Source organism: Mytilus californianus, unplaced genomic scaffold, assembly GCF_021869535.1.
Source record: "Mytilus californianus isolate M0D057914Y unplaced genomic scaffold, xbMytCali1.0.p SCAF_18, whole genome shotgun sequence".
Taxonomy (NCBI): domain Eukaryota; kingdom Metazoa; phylum Mollusca; class Bivalvia; order Mytilida; family Mytilidae; genus Mytilus; species Mytilus californianus.
Window position 1 is genome coordinate 8,758,757 of NW_026262666.1, and position 20,606 is coordinate 8,779,362.

Genomic DNA, 20,606 nt, shown 5'->3' on the forward strand with positions numbered 1-20,606 from the left:
GTTTTTTTTTTGGGTGTAAACAGTCACAGCGATTTCGTTTCTTTCTTTTTATTTGTTTTTACGCAGCTTAATCCGTAAAAACTGACATATTTGTCATTTAGTGACATGGTCGGTTATTGTCATTTCCTTGACAATTAAGTACACATCCGGTTATTTCGGTATGTTCCGTAATTACGATCAATCACGAGGTTCCAAAAATTTGATCGGAACCCATGCATCCATATGACATGTCGATTTAATTAACAGATACTTAACAATTTTGCGGCATCGCACTATAAACGTTTGAAGTCCGCTTGTTAGAGTTCCTGTCAATATAATACTTCCATGGTAAAACTAAGTTCACCACGAAAAGTAATACTTTTACATTACACATGTATCCGTGCTCCCCTTGAAGTAGGTACCCCAACTGAAAACCCAAGGTGAAGAAAAGAGATATATTGTTATTATGGTATAATCAATTCTTGAGGAGTGAAAAGTGGAGCAGTGCTTTCCTTGACTCCCATTAGTTGTGATAGCGGAGTACTCTTTTAGCTGAGTTGGTACAGCAATTGCTTACTGGGACTATTTTAGCTGCAACTGCTATTTGAAGCATCTGAAATAAATACATGTATAAAGAATTTTTGAAGCATAAACAAACCATTGGTTAACATCAACTTAAACATGAGAGATTTACCAATAATAATGTTTGAAATGATATCCTTATCATAATTGCTGTTGAAAAGACAAGTAATTTTAGTATCATCAAGTTGACATGGCCATAATTATAAATTAACTGTTTACAAAACTGAATTTTTTTTTGAAATACTAAGGCTTTTCTACTTCGGGAATAGATTACCTTAGCTGTATTTGGCAAAACTTTCACGAATTTTTGGTCCTCAATCCTCTTCAACTTCGAACCTTATTTGGCCTTTTTAACTTTTTTTGATTCGAGCGTCACTGATGAGTCTTTTGTAGACGAAACGCGCGTGTGGCGCAAATACTAAATTTCAATCCTGGTATCTATGATGAGTTTCATGGTAGAAAAATTCTGAAAAGCGTTTAGCAAACTTCAGATTCCTTGGCAAACAATGGACAAGTCTTAGAATTAGTTTATTTTTTGTAGATGTATATAAATTTGTCTTCTCCAACATGCTACATATTCCTTCATATTTCTGCACTTTTTAATGCAGTTCAGATTACTGAGCAGAAAGTTAACTGTAATGAATGCATCATTCTGACAACAATTACAAAGCTTCAGTTTAGTTCTTCTTAAAAAGAAAGACAATACTTTGACATTGATTTCCTTGCAACATTTTTTTCTTTTTTTAAACAGATCAGTAGATTTTTTTCAGTTATAATATAAAACAGTTTGGCATTAATAACATGTCAAAGTTTGACAGCTAGACAAAGATTGAAACAAAGTAAAACGTGCCATATTCACAGTGTTTAGATCCCATTGTCTGTGTTTACCTTATTCATGCAATAATGATAATTGTGATTTCAGGAAATGCTGTGTACAAATTATGCTATCAATATTTAAAATGGAAGTTTTTGTTCCTTTTCATTGCACAGCAGGGAATATGGTAATGGTCTCTGTCCATCTGTCGTGTGTCCGTCCGTCCGTTAAAAACACATCAATACTCCAAGACCCTTTGACAGAAATCTTTCACACTTTGTGAGGATTATTTGTTGTCTCATTCTCTTGACTGTGCTGTATCATCAGTTTGACTTGACAATTTTACAGGAGTAATTGGACTTAGACCATTTTAAGGCAGTTAAGCTGCCTTATGCTAGCACTCTAGATTTGCTTTTTTACCCGGGAATTCTGAAATAGGTCCCATTCCCCTTATTTAGCAGGCTGGTAGTTTGTTTATGTATAACTAATTGGACACTTTTTTGCAAGCTTTTAGTTCTGGAACACAAAATATATGTCTAGAATAACCTTTAAGAAAGATAAGAAGTTAGCAATATCCTTTAACTTTACGTTCCGCTATAGATGATGTTCTCTCACTAAATAATACAAAATTTGGTGACTATGTTGAACGAATCTATCCCATCGAACTAGAGATAAAGGATACTACAGATACAGTTAAGTCTGCCTCATATCTTGACTTACATCTAGAAATTGACAATGAGGGTCTGATTGAAAACAAAACTTTATGACAAAAGAGATGATTTCAGCTTCCCAATTGTGAACTTTCCATTTCTATGTAGCAACATTCCAGCAGCGCCTGCATACGGAGTATATATCTCCCAATTGATACGATATTCCCGGGCTTGTATTTCCTATTATGATTTCCTTAATAGAGGATTGCTGCTCACAAGGAAGCTATTAAACCAAGAGTTCCAAATGGTGAAGTTGAAAGCATCCCTTCGTAAATTTTACGGACGCCATCACGAGTTGGTTGACCGTTATGGAATAACCGTTTCACAGATGATATCGGATATGTTCCTTATGTTGTAACTACAATACCCTTCACTTTTCACGAATGTGACCTACCGAATGAGACTATTTACTGGATTTGTAATAACATAAGCAACACGACGGGTGCCACATGTGGAGCAGGATCTGCTTACCCTTCCGGAGCACCTGAGATTACCCCCAGCTTTTGGTGGGGTTCGTGTTGCTTAGTCTTTAGTTTTCTATGTTGTGTCATCTGTACTATTACAAAATGTATTTGTCTGTTTGTCTTTTTATTTTTGGCCATGGCGTTGTCAGTTTGTTTTCGATCTATGAGTTTGACTGTCCCTCTGGTATCTTTCGTCCCTCTTTTATGATCGTCAAACAACCCACAATCAATGACGTTGCACATTGGAAATACTAGTAGTGCTCAATGGAAAGCTTTAAATTGTTTTTTTTTCTATTTTCTGTGCTTTTGATAACGATGTTTAAGTACAGCATAGCCTTTTTTCTCGATACTTTATCTTTATGCATGGCCGCCTTTATTCTAAGTCAAAATTCCTACCCATACAATCTCAATGTTCATAACAGAAAAATATACGCTAACTTATCAGCACTTCATTCTAACCATTTTTATAAATTCAGTTATAAATTAGCTAGTGAAATATTTGGCGATGGCAACCTGTATATAATAGAATAGAAACAAAATTAACTTCTATTCTTTTTTAAGTAACCGAAAAATTCAGAAATATAACTTTAAATGTTCATATAATGTTAAAAATATCAATTGAAAGCCATTTCCGGTTTCCTCTTTGTCTTCTTGTTGCCTATCCTATGGTGATGTCTGTGTCTTCAAATTGAGTCGAAAATGTACTGTTACTTCTTATTTTTCAATGAAGGAGTAATTTCTCGCTTATTTTACAATTCAGATAATATTTTCAGACTTTTTATAACCCCTCCCTTGTAAAATAAATTAACACTTATGAAAAACTTAACTATTGAACCTTGACCTCAAATTTTAAAAAAATGTACCATTTTGCTATTCTACGACCAGGCAAAAAAGTTTAACATTTCTCTAAACGAAAAGTCAGGATTTAGCCTGAAGGAAAGGTGGTCCATTGAAATTGAAAGTTCGTTGGCTTGTTCACTCAACTACTTACTTATTAACTAATTTTAGAGATGCTTTATTCATGTATCAAAATTTCGTATTGTCAAAATACTTTTCTTTGTCTAAATTCTGAATAATGCTCAACGCAATATTGGCTATCACTTTTACTTTGGATTCAGCAATTTTTTCATAACGTTTAAAAATAATTCAATACACCCTTCGAGTAAATAATTGTCTAACAAGATAAAATGTGTAAAGTATGATAATATTGCTATTTTTGTAGATTACGAATTACTCAAGGTTTGTGTGTATAATTGTTTTCAACGCGTTTTTTTTTTTAATTTTTATCTACTGCGTTCTTACAGTGTCGAGAATATTCAATATTCATTGTCGGAAACATTAAAAAGTCAGTTCGTAATCATAAGCCCATTTCGACTACCACTTTCTCCGCAATGAATCTTGGGCCAAAATGTTTGAAAACGCTAAATTTAATACAAATTTTGAAGAGCTGATAGAAGGACCAAAGGTAAAGCTAAACTCGGACAATGAATCGGTAAAAGGCATGAGCAAAATATTTATTTTTTTTATCTCAAATGAATTCGAAATATTAATAACAGCGAATTTTAATAAAAACATTAATTTATCCGTTTATCCATGCCAATACCGAAGTACTACCTGATGATGCGCATTACGACAATTAGAGTCTCTTTAGTGAGGTTCAAGGCCAAACAATCTAAACCTTTTACAAACGTTGAAGAGTTAATAACGCAAAAAAAAAAGACATAAAACCTTAACAGGGGCAAGGAATCCGTGCTATGTATGATTAGATACATTCCTGAATTCACAGCAAGAAGATACAAATGTATATGATTGATTGGTGTTTAACGCAAATTTCAGCACTATTGTGTTATTTCCTGACGGTCAGTTTATATTGGCGGAGGAAGCCGGAGTGCCCTGAGAGTACCACCGACCTTCGGTAGGAAAACTAACAATCCTAGTCAATTAAGATGGGAGTAGAGCGCATCTGCCACGTGCGGGATTCGAACTCACAACCTTATTGTTGACAGGCTAGTGATACAGTCTAAGTCAGGATTTAGCCTGAAGGAAAGGTGGTCCATTAAAATTGAAAGTTCGTTGGCTTGTTCACTCAACTACTACTTATTAACTAATTTTAGAGATGTTTTATTCATGTATCAAAATTTCGTATTGTCAAAATACTTTTCTTTGTCTAAATTTTGAATAATGCTCAACGCAATATTGGCTATCACTTTTGCTTTGGATTCAGCAATTTTTTCATAACGTTTAAAAATAATTCAATACACCCTCTGAGTAAATAATTGTCTCACAAGATAAAATGTGTAAAGTATGATAATATTGCTATTTTTGTAGATTACGAATTACTCAAGGTGTGTGTACAATTGTTTTCAACGCGTTTTTTTTTTTTTTTTTTTTAAATTCTGATTCTACTGCCTTTTTTCAGTGTCGAGAATATTCAATATTCATTGTCGGAAACATTAAAAAGTCAGTTTGTAATCATAAGCCCATTTCGACTATCACTTTCTTCGCAATGAATCTTGGGCCAAAATGTTTGAAAATGCTAAATTTAATACAAATTTTGAAGAGCTGATAGAAGGACCAAAACTAAAGCTAAACTCGGACAATGAATGGGTAAAAGGCATGAGCAAAAAAATTATTTTTTATCTCAAATGAATTCCAAATATTTATAACAGCGAATTTTAATAAAAACATTATCCGTTTGTCCATGCCAATACCGAAGTACTACCTGATGATGCGCATTACGACGTCTCTTTAGTGAGGTTCAAGGCCAAACAATCCTAAACCTATTACAAACGTTGAAGAGTTAATAACGCAAAAAAAAAGATAAAAAACCTTAACCCGGACAAGGAATCCGTGCTATGTATGATTAGATACATTACTGAATTCACCGCAAGAAGATACAAAAGTATATGATTGATTGATTGATTGGTGTTTAACGCAAATTTCGGCACTATTGTGTTATTATCTGGCGGTCAGTTTATATTGGCGGAGGAAGCCGGAGTGCCCTGAGAGAACCACCGACCTTCGGTAGGAAAACTAACAATCCTAGTCAATCAAGATTGGAGTAGAGCGCATCTGCCACGTGCGGGATTCGAACTCGCAACCTCAGTATTGACAGGCTAGTGATACAGCCTGAGTTCGACTACTAAGACCACTCGGCCACCGAGGCCCCTAAAAGGTATAAGACGAAGAGTATGTTGTCATATCGATTATTTTGATATAATAGGTGCAACATCTTCAAAGATAATTATGATCTACTAAACATGAGGCTTCTAAGAGCTTGGATTGCTCACCTGTCAAAAATTCAAATAATAGGCAAAAACTATAAAATAAGTTAAAAATCATCAATGAAGGGCAATAACTCATAGACAGTCTTCCAATGGATTTGGTCATATTGACATTTTTGTAGATCTTGTTTTGCTTATAATGTTTGCTTGTCTCAGTTTCTGCCTACCTGTTATAGTTTTTGATTTATAGGTGGCAAAAATTAGTAAAATATTGTGATTTAAGGGCAAAAACTACTATAAGGGGTCATCCAATGGTTTTGGTCATATTGTTGATAATTTTTGCTGTTTACAATTTCTACTTATATGTAGATATTATGTTTTTCAACATAATCGGCAAAATCTAAAATTTGGTAAAACCAAATCGTCATGTAAGGGCAAAAACTCCTATGGAGGATCATCCTACGGTTTTGGTCATCTTTGCATTTTTGTAGATCTTGAATAGCTGATATTTTTTGCTGTTTTCAGTTTCTACCTATGACAGTTTTAGTGATAATATTGAAAAACTCGTAAAGTAAGAGGACAACAACTAATGACTGATCTGACAACTGATGAAAACAACAACTGATGACTGATCTGAAAACTGATGAGGACAACAACTGATGACTGATCTGACAACTGATGAAAACAACAACTGATGACCGATCTGAAAACTGATGAGGACAACAACTGATGACTGATCTGACAACTGATGAGGACAACAACTGGTGACTGATTTGACAACTTGTGAGGACAACAACTGATGACTGATCTGACAACATGAGGACAACAACTGATGACTGATGAGGACAACAACTGATGACTGATCTGACAACTGATGAGGACAACAACTGATGACTGATTTGACAACTGATGAGGCCAACTGATGACTGATGTGATGGGTGCTGAGGACAACGACTGATGACTGATGAGGACAACAACAGATGACTGCTGGGGACAATGACTGATGACTGATGAGGACAACAACTGATGACTGCTGAGGACAACGACTGGTGACTGATCTGACAACTAATGAGGACACAACGGATGACTGATCTGATGACTGCTGAGGACAACGACTGATGACTGATGAAGACAACAACTGATGACTGACAACTGATAAAACAAATTACAAATAAAAAAACTGAGAACAAGATTTCACACTTTTTAAAAATATATTTAAATTATTTTCTTTAAATCACAAATTTCTTTTATCCTGAATAAAGATTAACATGATTAATAGATACAATAATTCTTATTCTGAATCTGTCCTTTGATCTTTATCATACCATTTAGTATATGGGTCATTTAAAAAAAATGTCGAATTTTCAGTACACCTATGCTAATTTTTTTATTTCTGAAGGAAAATGCAGTTGTAAGTGTTTGAATGAAAGTTTGTAGAATTTATGATTCAGAACATCAATAATAAACACGATTTAGATCTATATTGATAAGATTAAAATATATCTAAGACCAATTTGTGCGTAATTTATGTGCGTACAGTGTCAACATAACACATTTCAAATGATTTTTTTCATATTTTCTGTTTGCGTTGATATCTGCAAAAGGGACTTTTTTAGAATGTTAATAATAACTCTAACGAAAATCGCAGCTTCTTTATTATTCTATGTAACATTTTTTTCTACAAAACTAAATTCAATCAGCGTACATGAAGTTCATGTCCATCCTGTTACAGCTACATAAATCAACCGTTAAATTGTTCCCTATGAATATTAAACTAGTCAGTGCTGATTTCAAAAGCGCAAAGAAACAAAAATATTTAACACAGCAAGTTTCTTGCTTAGCAGTATAGAGAAAAGAAATTTCAGGACATTTAGTGAAAAAAATTAGTGGGTACCCTTTTATCATGTCTATGCTGTTACCAACATATCTATTAATTACACCAATATTATACTTGTAAAAAGTGCAATAACGTGTTGGAAACCAAAATCACAACAGAAAAACATTATCACTTCACCAAAGGGAGTAGTTATTTCACAACAGCATTCATAAATGAAGAAATTTGTCTATCCTGTTACTATGGTTACAGTAACAGGATAGACAATATTTGACAGAAACGTCTTTTAAAAGTTTATAATTACATATAGTTTTGTACACATAATGAAATGTTTCGTTGTTTGAACTCACTCATTCAAAGGTTATAACGTCTTAACCTTCATAACGTAGCATTTGCAGATGCAATACTGCTATCGGTAACAGGATAGACAAAAAGGGTAAAGGATAGAACCTAATATGATGATATATCATTAACGTACGTTCCTGTTACCAATAAAATAAAGACAAAAGTAAACCAACTTGGGAGGGAATTACTTGATGTTGGGTTTATTAGAAAGAGAAAAAAAATTCTGAACATTATGGATTGCTATCTTAGACTTGCATCACTGTTGGTTATTTTTATAACCTTTGAAAACCAATTTTTTGAAGGCATTTTTCAGTACAAATAGAAAATTGAAAAATAATCTATCTTTTCACAGAATGAAAATATATAGAAATTTTTACTCTTGAAAACCATTTTATTGGCTATGAAAAACAAGCTTAAAATGTTATTGAAACCTTTTCTAAATCACCCCAAATTTCTTTTGAACATGGTAACAGGAGAGACAAAATATTGCACCACCTATCAAAACATGTTTCAATACATTCTTGTATGACATTATCAAGATTGCATCTTTTTATATGTTGTTCCACAAGTACTGTTTGTTTTGATTTGCTTATGACGAGGGTTGTTTGAATTAGTAACTTTTAATCAATTTTGAAATTTCAAAATTCAACATTTTTTGAAAATGACCCATATGTCAACATATATTCAATTATACGTGTAGTTGCAATAATTAAAAAAAACGCAGAAACTGCAAAATAAAATGCTTTATGATGCTCTTTTTCAAACCATCACTGTAAATATTGAATCCACATGATACATTAATGTTACATACTTGTGACTTATTTAAAAATACAAAGATTTAAAACAAATATATACATATTCCAATTTTAATAAAAAAAACTAAAATAATATGAAATTCCTCAAAAGTATAGGGTCATACTTAAACAAATTTTCTGTAAGACAAAAAAACATGTAGGTAGTCTTAAACTTTTAATATCACTTTTATATTGCCAAACATTTAGTGAACTTATTCTAAAACTATCAAAAAATTGCAATTAACCATGAAAGTGACTTTTTTTATCAATAAAGATGGTGATTCAGTATTGTAAGTATTAATGTTGAGAAAGTCAACAACAAATAAATCAATTTGGTGTGGCCTATTGGAAATTTTCTTTCAAAATGTCACAGAGTGGTCATGTATAATTCACCCCATAAAGAGAGCACGAAATCACAGACACGGTCAAACATCATTGACCGAATATCTTATCTTGGACACATTGCATGTCTTCCCCCGTCAACAGGTACACATGCTCCAGTAATGAAGGAAGAATCGTCTGAGGCTAAGAAGGCAATAGCTTTTGCCACTTCATCTGGTTGTCCTGGGCGACCTAAAGCATGAGTCTCCTTAGATCTCTCCAGGAACTGAAAAAAAATTACAAGTGTGAAAATAACTTGCATTTGGTATGTCTTTAACAAATGTAAGGATTAATTATTCACCAACTATCATATTTCTCCTCAACTTTCAATCACCATAAAAGACGCCAAATTTTATGTTATACAATGATATTTTGTAGAAAATTGTCAATAATAAATATTGAGGTCAAGTTATATGGCAACATAACTTCAGATTCCTTTGAAATTTCCATAAAACTTTGGACAAAATGTTTGTGCTGAACTTCCTATACAAAACAGAAGCTGCTATATAGATATAAGAAGATGTGGTATGAGTGCCAATGAGACAACTCTCCATCCAAGTCAAAATTTATAAAAGTAAAGCATTATAGGTCACAGTACGGTCTTCAACACAGAGCCTTGGCTCACACCGAACAGTAAGCTATAAAGGGCCCCCAAAATTACTAGTGTAAAACCATTCAAACGGGAAAACCAACGGTCTAATCTATATAAAAAACGAGAAACGAGAAACACTTATGAACCACATCAACAAACGACAACTACTGAACATCAGATTCCTGACTTAGGACAGGTGCAAACAAATGCAGCGGGTTTAAACGTTTTAATGGTACCAAACCGTCACCCTTTTTCTGAAACAATAATGTAACATCACAACATAGAAAGACACACTATAAAATATCAACTGAAATAGCTTAACTCAATCAAAGGACATATTAACACCATTGAACATACACTGAACAAATAAATTTGACCTATGATACAATGTAAATACAAAATAAATAAACTAAGGGAAGAATAATAAAAGTAACATGTTATATCGGTATGAAATGTTAAACAATTAAAGAAAAACAATCTGCTCGAACAAAAATATCAGCCGTTTGCAATAACTTTAAACACAGGTAAATGAAAATAATTTTGTTGTTAGGTATACGTATACAGTACCAATAGAGAAAGGAAATATTTTTACAAAATAAATAATTAATTTTAATCAGAAGAAATGTTTTTTTTATATCATTAATTATGCTGTATTTTAATGATATTCTTAAACAAATATATAATATGTACATTATCAAACTGTATCTTAATATTGCTTGTACAGTCTCTCATAAATCTCTTAAGATTGGCACATAAAATGTTAAGGTAATGTTGCTTGTTTTCTGTTTTTGTACCTGTATGAATATTTTATTGTATAAATATTTGTAATTGTATGTCAGTCAGGGGTACTACTTGTACAAGTAATCTTTATTTACTTTAAGGAGTAAATAATAATTACTTATATAAGTTAATTATAATGTTTGAATAATCTCCTCTTAATTTTCTCAAAAATTTACTTGTATAAGTAATTTTTTTTTACAATCCCACAAAAATTCTCAAGTTATGAGATATAAAAACATGCCTTTAACAATTTTTCTCAGGTTAGCTCATAATTTTTTATTAGAGTTCAATGTTTCATCTCATTAATTCAATCAAGAAACTGATTGCGCAAAGATCTTAAGTATTTGCGCAAGGCCTTCAAAAATTGCCCCTTGGGGGCTTGTAAATGAGCAGTGTTCTGAAGATAACAGACAAACGAGATTTTCATTGTCCATGAAATTACACTTAAATGATTTAAAGACATCTGCAAAGGAAAGACAATTAAAAATTATATTAGAGCAAAGAAGTCCAAAGAAATCAAGAAAAGAAGATAGGATGACTTTTTTACTTGTATAAGTAAAAAAAATCTGAATGTCTATAAGTGACATAACTTAGCCAAAAAATTATTTACCTATACAAGTAAATAAAATACACTTGTATAAGTATCCTACAAATTTACTTATATAAGTATCCTACAAATTTACTTATATAAGTATATTAATATATACTTCTTCAAGTAAAAAAAATTTACTTGTAAAAGTAATACCCCTGACTGTATGTGGTGAGACTATAAGTATAACAAAATATTGAATCTGACTACTGAATTATGGGTAGAAGAATTTTCAGAATGTGAATGGAGAAAACCAGATAAAATTATTAATTCTTACTTTTACAGGTAAATATTTTATTTTCTAAAAATAATTAAATAAACTGCTTTTGGTGGTTCTAATGAAACATAAGACTCACATGATAATTTTGTTTTAGTTTCATGTGGTTTAACTAATGCTCCAGTTCCCTCAAAGATGAATGTAGATGAAATTGGCTATTTTTTGGGGTCCCTTTTGGTCATTTCTACGTAATTACACATCCCTCTGTTTTTCAATTGTTTAGGTTTGAGCATCCTTATTGAGGTAAATCAAGAAAAGCGCTTTGGAAGCACAAAATTTATAAAGTGCTACGGTCATATTTTCATTTGATGATAAATTTGTACAATTTTGTTTCTGTGCTAGAATTTGATTGATTGTTTAAATAGAATGATATGTCTTACTGTGTACTGCTCTTATAGGATAGCATGTTAAAATATTATCCAGGATGTAGGATATGTACAAAGCAGAGTTTTTTTATATCACGTAAAGACAGTAACATGTTATCCTCCTGACAATGCATGTAATATTTGCCACTGGATTTCTACCATATTGATATTTAAAATCATACAATTTTGACATGCTACAGTAATGTTTTGTTATGGCTACATGTATTTTCTGTTATAAAGAGTTGCTGAAAATTCAGAAATTTTTGCAATGTCTTTTTTGTTGTGAAAAATTGCGACAAGATGGGTTTTGCCTAAATAAGAACTCATATTTTTAATTTTGATAGCATTATTTGTAGGCATTATTTCCTGCAATTGCAATAATTAATCTCGCATTTTTACACATTGTTCAAGAATGCCAATAATCAATGTACGTATACAAACAAGTTATGAATTTGCAGTAATAACTGGAATTTAATATATATTATATTTAATATATAATAAAAGTATATTTTACGTGACTCTGTATTTATGTATCCCGTCATACTTTGAACGACAAAACTATTTTATGTCTACCTGTGCGAATACAAACGCGCGATTTTACGCCAGTACTTTAAACCTTCCATCCTTTATGGGTGGATTTTACATAGATAAATAAAATCGTATAATATAAGCAAAATGAGGATGTTAAATTTGATGTATGCCTTTTTGTGCTTCTTTGTTACATTTGTTTGTTTTTATAGTGATTAAGATGATAACACAATGTTGACTGCTGTACCCTTATTTTTTACATTTTTACCTGTTGTGTCTGTTTGTTTTGTTCACGCATTGTTGTCAATATAATGGAATTTGATGCGACTGTCATACAAGTGAGAGGTTTAGCTAGCTATAAAACCAGGTTCAATCCACCATTTTCTACATAAGAAAATGCCTGTACCAAGTCAGGAATATGACAGTTGTTATCCATTCGTTTGATGTGTTTGGTTTTTTGATTTTGCCATTTGATTGGGGACTTTCCTTTTTGAATTTTCCTCGGAGTTCAGTATTTTTGTTATTTTACTTTTTTCAAACTAAGTAATTTGAATCACTTACCTTTGCATAAGCTTCCTCATCTAGACCCCCACGCTTCTGAAGTTCTGTTACCGTTACCCCTGGACTGAAATACAAATATTTTTGTGAAAGTTTAGCATACCGGTAGATTTTTCATAAAAAAAACCAGAAGAAAGCAAGATATTCTTAACTTTATCAATATAATATTTCATATTAAAAATTAAAATCCGACAACAAATTATATAAATAAAACTCTGATGATAATTTCTATGTCAGAGCAGGACTTGTGATTTCATAATAACCACAATTTGGTATGCTCAGAGGATGGAAGACAGCCTAGAAGCTGTGTGCAAAAAATTTCAGGTCACATGGTAAGATTTCAGCTTGCATTCATCAATTTTAAAGGGTCGATTTTAAAGGATCGATTTGATCAAATGTGCTCTTGTGTTTCTGGTAAATATAGCAAGTTTTCATTTTCAACCATAATAACTCAAAAACCTTTTTAAAAACTATTCAAATAAAAAGTTTAGCAGGGCTTCCCAAAATGTTCTGTTGTAGTCAAGGATGAAAATTCCCCCCAAGATATCATTAAAAATACATATTACACCACATTTTGATGTTATTTCTTCATAGTCAGAAAAAATATTACAGTAATTTCTAAATACATTAATCTCATATGTAACTGGAACAACTTATGACAACTAAACACTTGTACCTTTATATATTTTCACAAACACCAATACAAATACTATCCCTTTGCAGATTGTTGGGGTTTCATCTGATAAAATATTTTATTATACTTTATGCAAATTTATTATATTATCCTTGCATTTCATTGGACACGCATCATTTGTTAATTTTCACTAATCTTTCACAAGCCCCACCCCACCCATAGCAACATGTAATAGTATTAGCAACAGGTGTTTATGCCTAAAATTAACACCCGCCTGAGCCCGAAGTTTGACGATTCGGAACAATTAACACCCGCCAAGGCCAAGGTTTACTGATTCTTATTTCTACATCATTTCCGTCATTTTTTTGTTGTTATTAGTGAACTATCTTTAATAAATTTATTTTTTTACAATTGTCCTTCTAATAACATTGTGCACACTTAAATCATAAGGCATTCAGTATAATAAAAAAACATACTGCCCTAGGATGAAGGTGTTAGGGTGATTAACACACTCAATGAAAAAATTATCACCCGCTACTCGTCTTGGGTGATAATTTTTTCCCTCATGTGTTAATCTACCCTAACACCTTCATCCAATGGCAGTATATTTAAAATACTCACTTTACACTGTTTACTCTGACTTGTTTAGGAGCCAGCTCTGAAAAAAGGAGCAAATATGCAATCATTGAGGTTTTGTTTTGAAATAAATTTGTATTCATAAAAATATTTAAATTAAAATTTGAGCCATAGTTTCCAACACTCATTCTTTCATAAATATAAGCTAAAATATAGATTAAACTTGTGAGTAAAACACTCTTACAAAAGCAGTAAAAAAAGAGCTAATCTGATGCAAATTTTTCTATATAGAGTGAAAATTTTCATTGATAAATAATAATAAAGACTTAATAGCTGAAAAAAATCTGTATGCTATAAATTTGTGCTTTCAAATTGAAAGTTTCAATTTATTATATCTTTGTTTATGTGATAACAATTTTCTGTCTGCTTCGCCAGTTGGTTTATTCAAATATCTACTAAAGTTCAAATATATGTATAAACACGAACAATTCCTTATCTTTCATTCAAATACAATTTTATTTTCACAACTTTTAATCTCATAACTATGGGTAAACTTTACAAATAAGACTGAAACAAAACAAGAAGTAAATAAAGTTGTCTGATAGTTTGTATTGTTGCTTTGCTGTCTCTTTGACGTGTACTCAATGCCATCTTTAATTCATAAAAGTAAAAAACCAAATGCACTATATTTGACCAGATAACAAAGATTAAATTCTGTTAAAGTGATGTCGATTTTACCTTTCTAAAGCTATGGTTCTTAAGCCCTTGGCTTAAGTTCCAAGAGTTTACACAAGTAATTTGCTGTTTTAAAAATAAAGGATTACGCTATTTGTTGAATTTCCATTGCTGTGGACTTTATTAATCAAAAACAACATTTTGGTGTATGCTTTAGAAAACATTGTACCCAGAATACATTAGAATATGCAAATTAATCCTATTGATCATGATGAATGCCCAGTAAACTTTTCAAAAGCATTGAATACAAAAATAATGCTGCCAATCTAAAGCTGAAAATCATTGAAATCATGGAACCCTAACATTGTATATCTAGATAAACTAGTCAAAAGCACTACTTCTATTTAAAAGAATTAGTAAACTGTCTGAAACACTTAAACTAAAAACACATACTGTGGATTCATAATTATTCGTGGGATATTAACTTTTGTGGATTTTGTGGATTGAGGTGAACTATGAATTTAAATGTTCAACAAAGTACAAACTTTCAAAAAGTTTGTATGCAGACTTTGGCAACAGCATGATTTGATTTTGATTTTTGGTGTTTTAACGCCACTTTTAAGCACTGCTTTTAGGCTATTTCATGGCGGCCATTTTTTATTGGTGGAGGAAGCCAGAGTGCCCGGAGAAAACCACGACCTTCGATAGGAAAACTGACAATCCTAGTCAATTAAGATTGGAGTGGAGTGCACCAGCACGAGCGGGGTTCGAACTCACAACCTCAGTGTTGACTGGCTAGTGATTACAGTAGTAACTACTTAGACCACTCTGCCACCAAGGCCCCCGGCAACAGCATGAAATCAAATATCAACTAAAGTACAATTTTTCCTCAATCCACGAAAATTGGTACCCACGAAAATAAATAATTCCACAGTATATAGAATAAATTTGTCCTGTATAATGAATACAAACCTAATGCTGTACATCTTGTAAACTGGTCTAGAGCACTCTTAGACATACAGTATGAAAGAACATTAGGGAACTGAAAGGAAAAAAACAGTAGATTATGATTATTTGCATGCTTATGCAGAAAACTGACAAGTAAAGACAATGTATTATATTCTATATCTATCTCTTTCAATGAAGACTATGGAGAAACATTTTATAAAGAAAAAATACTATGACTGCTGGAGATTGAAAATGATTTAAGATCCTGTGGTATATCAACTTTGCACGGGTGAAGGTACAGAGCATGCCAACATTTGGAAATCAGAAAAAGTAAAATATTTTTTAAAGGAATACATATATACAGACTCAAATTGTCAAATTCTGAAGCCCAGCAATTTTCTGATACTTACATGCATGAATTTGTAAATACAATGGATATTTCAGATTGAATAACCAGCTTTCACTTTGAATATCTCCAACAAGATCTATTTTTAATTAACTGAAACAAATTCATGATGAAGACTATTAACACTTACTGATCTCATGCCATTTACACTGGAAACATTGACAATAGTTCCTTTGGTGTCTACAAGGTGTGGGACTGCTAACATGGTTAGATGATATATTGATCTAAAATATAAAATCAAGAGGTTGTCACAGTAAACCAGATTTTCCTGCATGAAAATGTTATTTGCAAATCTGGACAACCTAAAGTAAAAAAAAATAAATAAATTTTTGTAGGGTTCAAAAATGGAAAGGTCAAAATCAATCTAAATATCACTTTTTGTTACTTAAAGGTCGACAACTCAACAGCGATAAAAGCTAAAATCATGAAAATTGAACTTGACCTTCATTTTAATTTGTCACAGGAAACAACATATATCTAAATTGGAAAAGATTTCGTCAAAGCATTTTAAGTTATTGATGGACACTGTTTGGCAGCTGCCCCCCCCCCCCCCCCCCCCCTCCCACCTTATTTGATAAACAACAAATAAAATGTATGTTTTATTTAATGACATCCATAAGTTTCTGTATTGACCAAACCAGAATAGGGCTATTCCAGAAATATGTAATGTGAATGGAAATAGGTATCATCTCTATATTCCTTCATTGTGTTGTTTGGTTGTTGTCTCATTGAATCCTACATAGTTTTTTTTCATAAAACCTATCTTACATATACAGTGAAAATAGATATAAGAAGATGTGGTATGAGTGCCAATGAGACCACTCTCCATTAGTCAAAATTTATAAAAGTAAACCATTATAGGTCAAAGTACGGTCTTCAACACAGAGCCTTGGCTCACACCGAACAGTAAGCTATAAAGGGCCCCAAAAAATTACTAGTGTAAAACCATTCAAACGGGAAAACCAACGGTCTAATCTATATAAAAAACGAGAAACGAGAAACACTTATGAACCACATCAACAAACAACAACTACTGAACATCAGATTCCTGACTTAGGACAGGTGCAAACAAATGCAGCGGGTTTAACGTTTTAATGGTACCAAACCTTCACCCTTTTTCTGAAACAATAGTGTAACATCACAACATAGAAAGACACACTATAAAACTCTATTAATCAAAAAAAAATTCTGTCTTGTCTGGTAATCCTCTTCTTATACCACTGTAGTTATATCTATGCATTTGAACTTCATACAAAAATCACCTCTCTTTTAAGGTCAGTTGTATATAAAGGTCTAGCAATTTTTTAAAGGGGGGGGGGGGTTCCAACCCAGGAGAAAGGGGTTCCCATTCAAATGCATTGATCGTCCAAAAAAAAGGGGATCCCTTCCTCTGGATCTGCCACTGAGGTACACATAAAGATACACTTTTATGCCAAACTTACCTAACATTGATATTAAACATCTTATCAAACTGTTCTAAACTTGTATTTTCTATACTTCTTACCTAACATTGATATTGAACATCCGATCAAATTGTTCTAAACTTGTATTTTCTATACTTCCTAGCTCTATGATACCTGCACAGTTTACCTAAAGAAAAAAAACCACTTTGTTATTGCACGGCTATTCCAGAAATAAAATGTATTGAAGAAGAAAGAGTGACAGAGGTTACTATATAAATTACACATAGCTGAGAGGGTGATGGAGCAGATTGTTACCCTGAGAAAAACATTGTCAACTGAGGCTCTATCACCCTCTCAGATATGAGTAATTTCATTTATTATACTGAATGTTCTGTTATTATAGTCTAATTAGTTTCAAATTAGAGAGTAATAAACCATGATGTCTTGTACATAACAATTAACCATCCATATTCAATAAAGCGCACATTTGACCATTAAGCATCTCCGTGATTGGTAATAGAGTATTTGCCATGGAATAGAATTAATTGTCTCCACAACCAATTTTAACCAATCAAAATCTGGCATTTTGACAAGAAGTATGATAATTATTATTTTACCCCATCATGCATTAAATTCTAATTGATAATTTCATAAATGTTCAAACTATCTTTCTAAAGTAGCCACAGCCCATAAAATATTAACAGAAGTGCCTACCCCATCCCAACCATCCCCATACAATTAATTCTGTTAATATTTCGAAAAACTGTAAATTTTGGCTATAAACTAAAAATACAGTCGATTTTTAAGCTCTGCTAAATGTGCTCTATAAATACGTGAAATGACATGTCAGCAGCACTGTTCGTTGATTAGTAATACATCATGTACATCCCAAAAAATTAAATTTGACAACCTTTATTGTACAGTTTCACTAGGTCATTGGTTATTTTCCTTTTTCTTGAATTTTTATATGAATTAATTGGTCTCTATTGTGCATTTTGAAATAAATATATAAAAAGTATGTTAACATGCCTTTTTTTACAAAGGAACTCTGAAATGGCCTTGAAATATGTTTCCATATGGTATTTTTATACATTAACATGATTTATTTTTTAAAAGAAAATCAATTTTTATCACATGGAAAAGTCGCCCCAACCCAGTGCTAAAAATGTGGCATAAAATTGTAAAGAAAACAATTCTCTATTAATCAATTAACAATTGATTGTTAAATTTTTGCTAACACTATTTTTCTGATTTTTAGTCTTATAATTATACTCTGCAGCTTAATGACATAATCATTTATACAAAACTGGTAGCAAATGGAAAACTAAAGGCTCTAATAAGCCTATGCTGTTCTCCAATGTCTTGTGCATCTTCAACAACTGACGATCTCTTACATTGTAGACTAGAATAGAATTCATAACAAAAATCTCTTTTTTGTTGGTTTGTATTGCTGATCATTTTTTTCTGTTTATAGTTTCTCTCTGTCTACTTTATTTTTGCCTTGGCAAAGCACAAAAGAGGGTATTAACAAATCATCATTTAAGGGCAACCACTCCTATAAAAAGTCTACTTACTATTTTAGCAAACTTTGACTTGTTGTAGAATCTATTGCTGATAGTTTTTGTTGTTTAAAAGTTTCTATCTACATACACTATTGTTTTCAAGATAATTGGCAAAAACACTAAAAATTGATAAAAATCATCATTAAAGAGCAACTACTCCAATAAAGGGTTGACTGAAGAATTCGGCCATTACACTCATTTGTGGATCTTGTCTTGTTGATCATTTTTGCTATTAATGGTGTCTCACTATCTATAATAGTTCACAAGATAATAGGCAAAAATACAAAAAAATGGTAAAATTCATCAGTTCATCATTAATGGGTAATAACTCTAATAAGGAGTCTGACAATTTCAGCTGTATACAATTATTGTAGATCTTGTCTTGTTGAAGTTTTTCTCTATATATTATATTTTACAAGAATATGCATGTTGTAGGCAAAAATGAAAAAAATGATAAAATTTGCCATTTAAGGTAAAAAAACTTCAATAAAAAGTAATCTGGCAGTTTTGATGTAAGAAAACAGTAGGTAGAGCTTAATTATATAACATTTTGAACATTTTTGCTCCCGTCAGATTTTTTCTATTTATAGTGGTTTTCAAAATAATAGACAAAACTTGCAATTTACGCCTATGTTCTATCTTAAGGTAGCACAATACAAAGATTTTTTTACTTCCAATCTCCAACCATTAAAATAATGTTACTTTCTTATGACTGCATACAAATTAATAAAAGAGGTATATATAGATAGATAAAAGATTAATCTTTTAAATGAATGAAATATTTTTGCTATGCAATCATTATGTAATCAATTATTATGCAATTAATGGCAAAATCTTGGTCAGTTCACTTGAATGAATTTAGCTCTGACATCTCTATAACTACACAAGAAATTTTAACGTTATCTTAATCAACACAGCAGGAGCTACAAAAGGGTGTCTCAAATTATCGCTATCGTATTCCATTCTCTCATAAATCTGTAATTAGTGTAAACATCCTTACCACATAAAAGTAGAGATTATTTGATTAGGTGTAAAATTTGATCTATACATTCTATCCAAAATCTGAGATACCCTTTTGTAGATAATGGCTCTAGGAACAACATATTATAAAATCAACCCTCTCGGGGTATCCATGAAGAAGCTAATTTCAATTGAAAGTGGAAATTTCTTGTAAAATTTTGTAGACACAGTTAAAATTATAATTAATTGCATAGTTGTTGTATAATACTAACATTGCATTAATTTGAAAGAGTAATCTGTTAATTAGCTATCCATAAATACCACTTTTATATAAATTTTCAAGCATTATAAAGAAAGTTACAGCATTTTAAAACTGGGGAGTTGGAGGTATAAAATCTTTGTATTGTGCTACCTTAAGCCATGCATGTTAGCCATCTTGGTTGGCAGGCGGGTGTCATTGGACACATTTTTTTAAACTAGAAACCCCAACAATAATTGTGGCTAAGTTTAGTCCAGTAGTTTCATAGAAGATTTTTGTAGAAGTTAACTTACATCAATGACAAAGAAGTTGGAGGCCAAGAGATGAGAAAAGCTCACTTGGCCCTTTGGGCCAGGTGAGGTCATGA

At 31.9% G+C, this 20,606-nt stretch overlaps 1 protein-coding gene and 1 pseudogene across 1 annotated transcript in view; one reads left to right on the plus strand and one right to left on the minus strand.

Annotated features, from left to right (window-relative positions):
* Positions 1 to 20,606, plus strand: part of LOC127726660 (probable proline iminopeptidase) — an 86,629-nt pseudogene that overhangs the window by 54,493 nt on the left and 11,530 nt on the right.
* LOC127726805 (glucose 1-dehydrogenase-like) overlaps positions 6,966 to 20,606 on the minus strand; it is a 46,307-nt gene continuing 32,666 nt past the window's right edge. The window contains exons 9-14 of the mRNA XM_052234259.1: positions 17,560 to 17,645; positions 16,186 to 16,279; positions 15,674 to 15,743; positions 14,072 to 14,108; positions 12,820 to 12,883; positions 6,966 to 9,353 (exon numbers count right to left, since the gene is read on the minus strand). Coding sequence (XP_052090219.1) covers positions 9,195 to 9,353; positions 12,820 to 12,883; positions 14,072 to 14,108; positions 15,674 to 15,743; positions 16,186 to 16,279; positions 17,560 to 17,645 — 510 coding nt within the window. The 3' untranslated portion in view covers positions 6,966 to 9,194. The remainder of the gene's footprint in view (positions 9,354 to 12,819; positions 12,884 to 14,071; positions 14,109 to 15,673; positions 15,744 to 16,185; positions 16,280 to 17,559; positions 17,646 to 20,606) is intronic.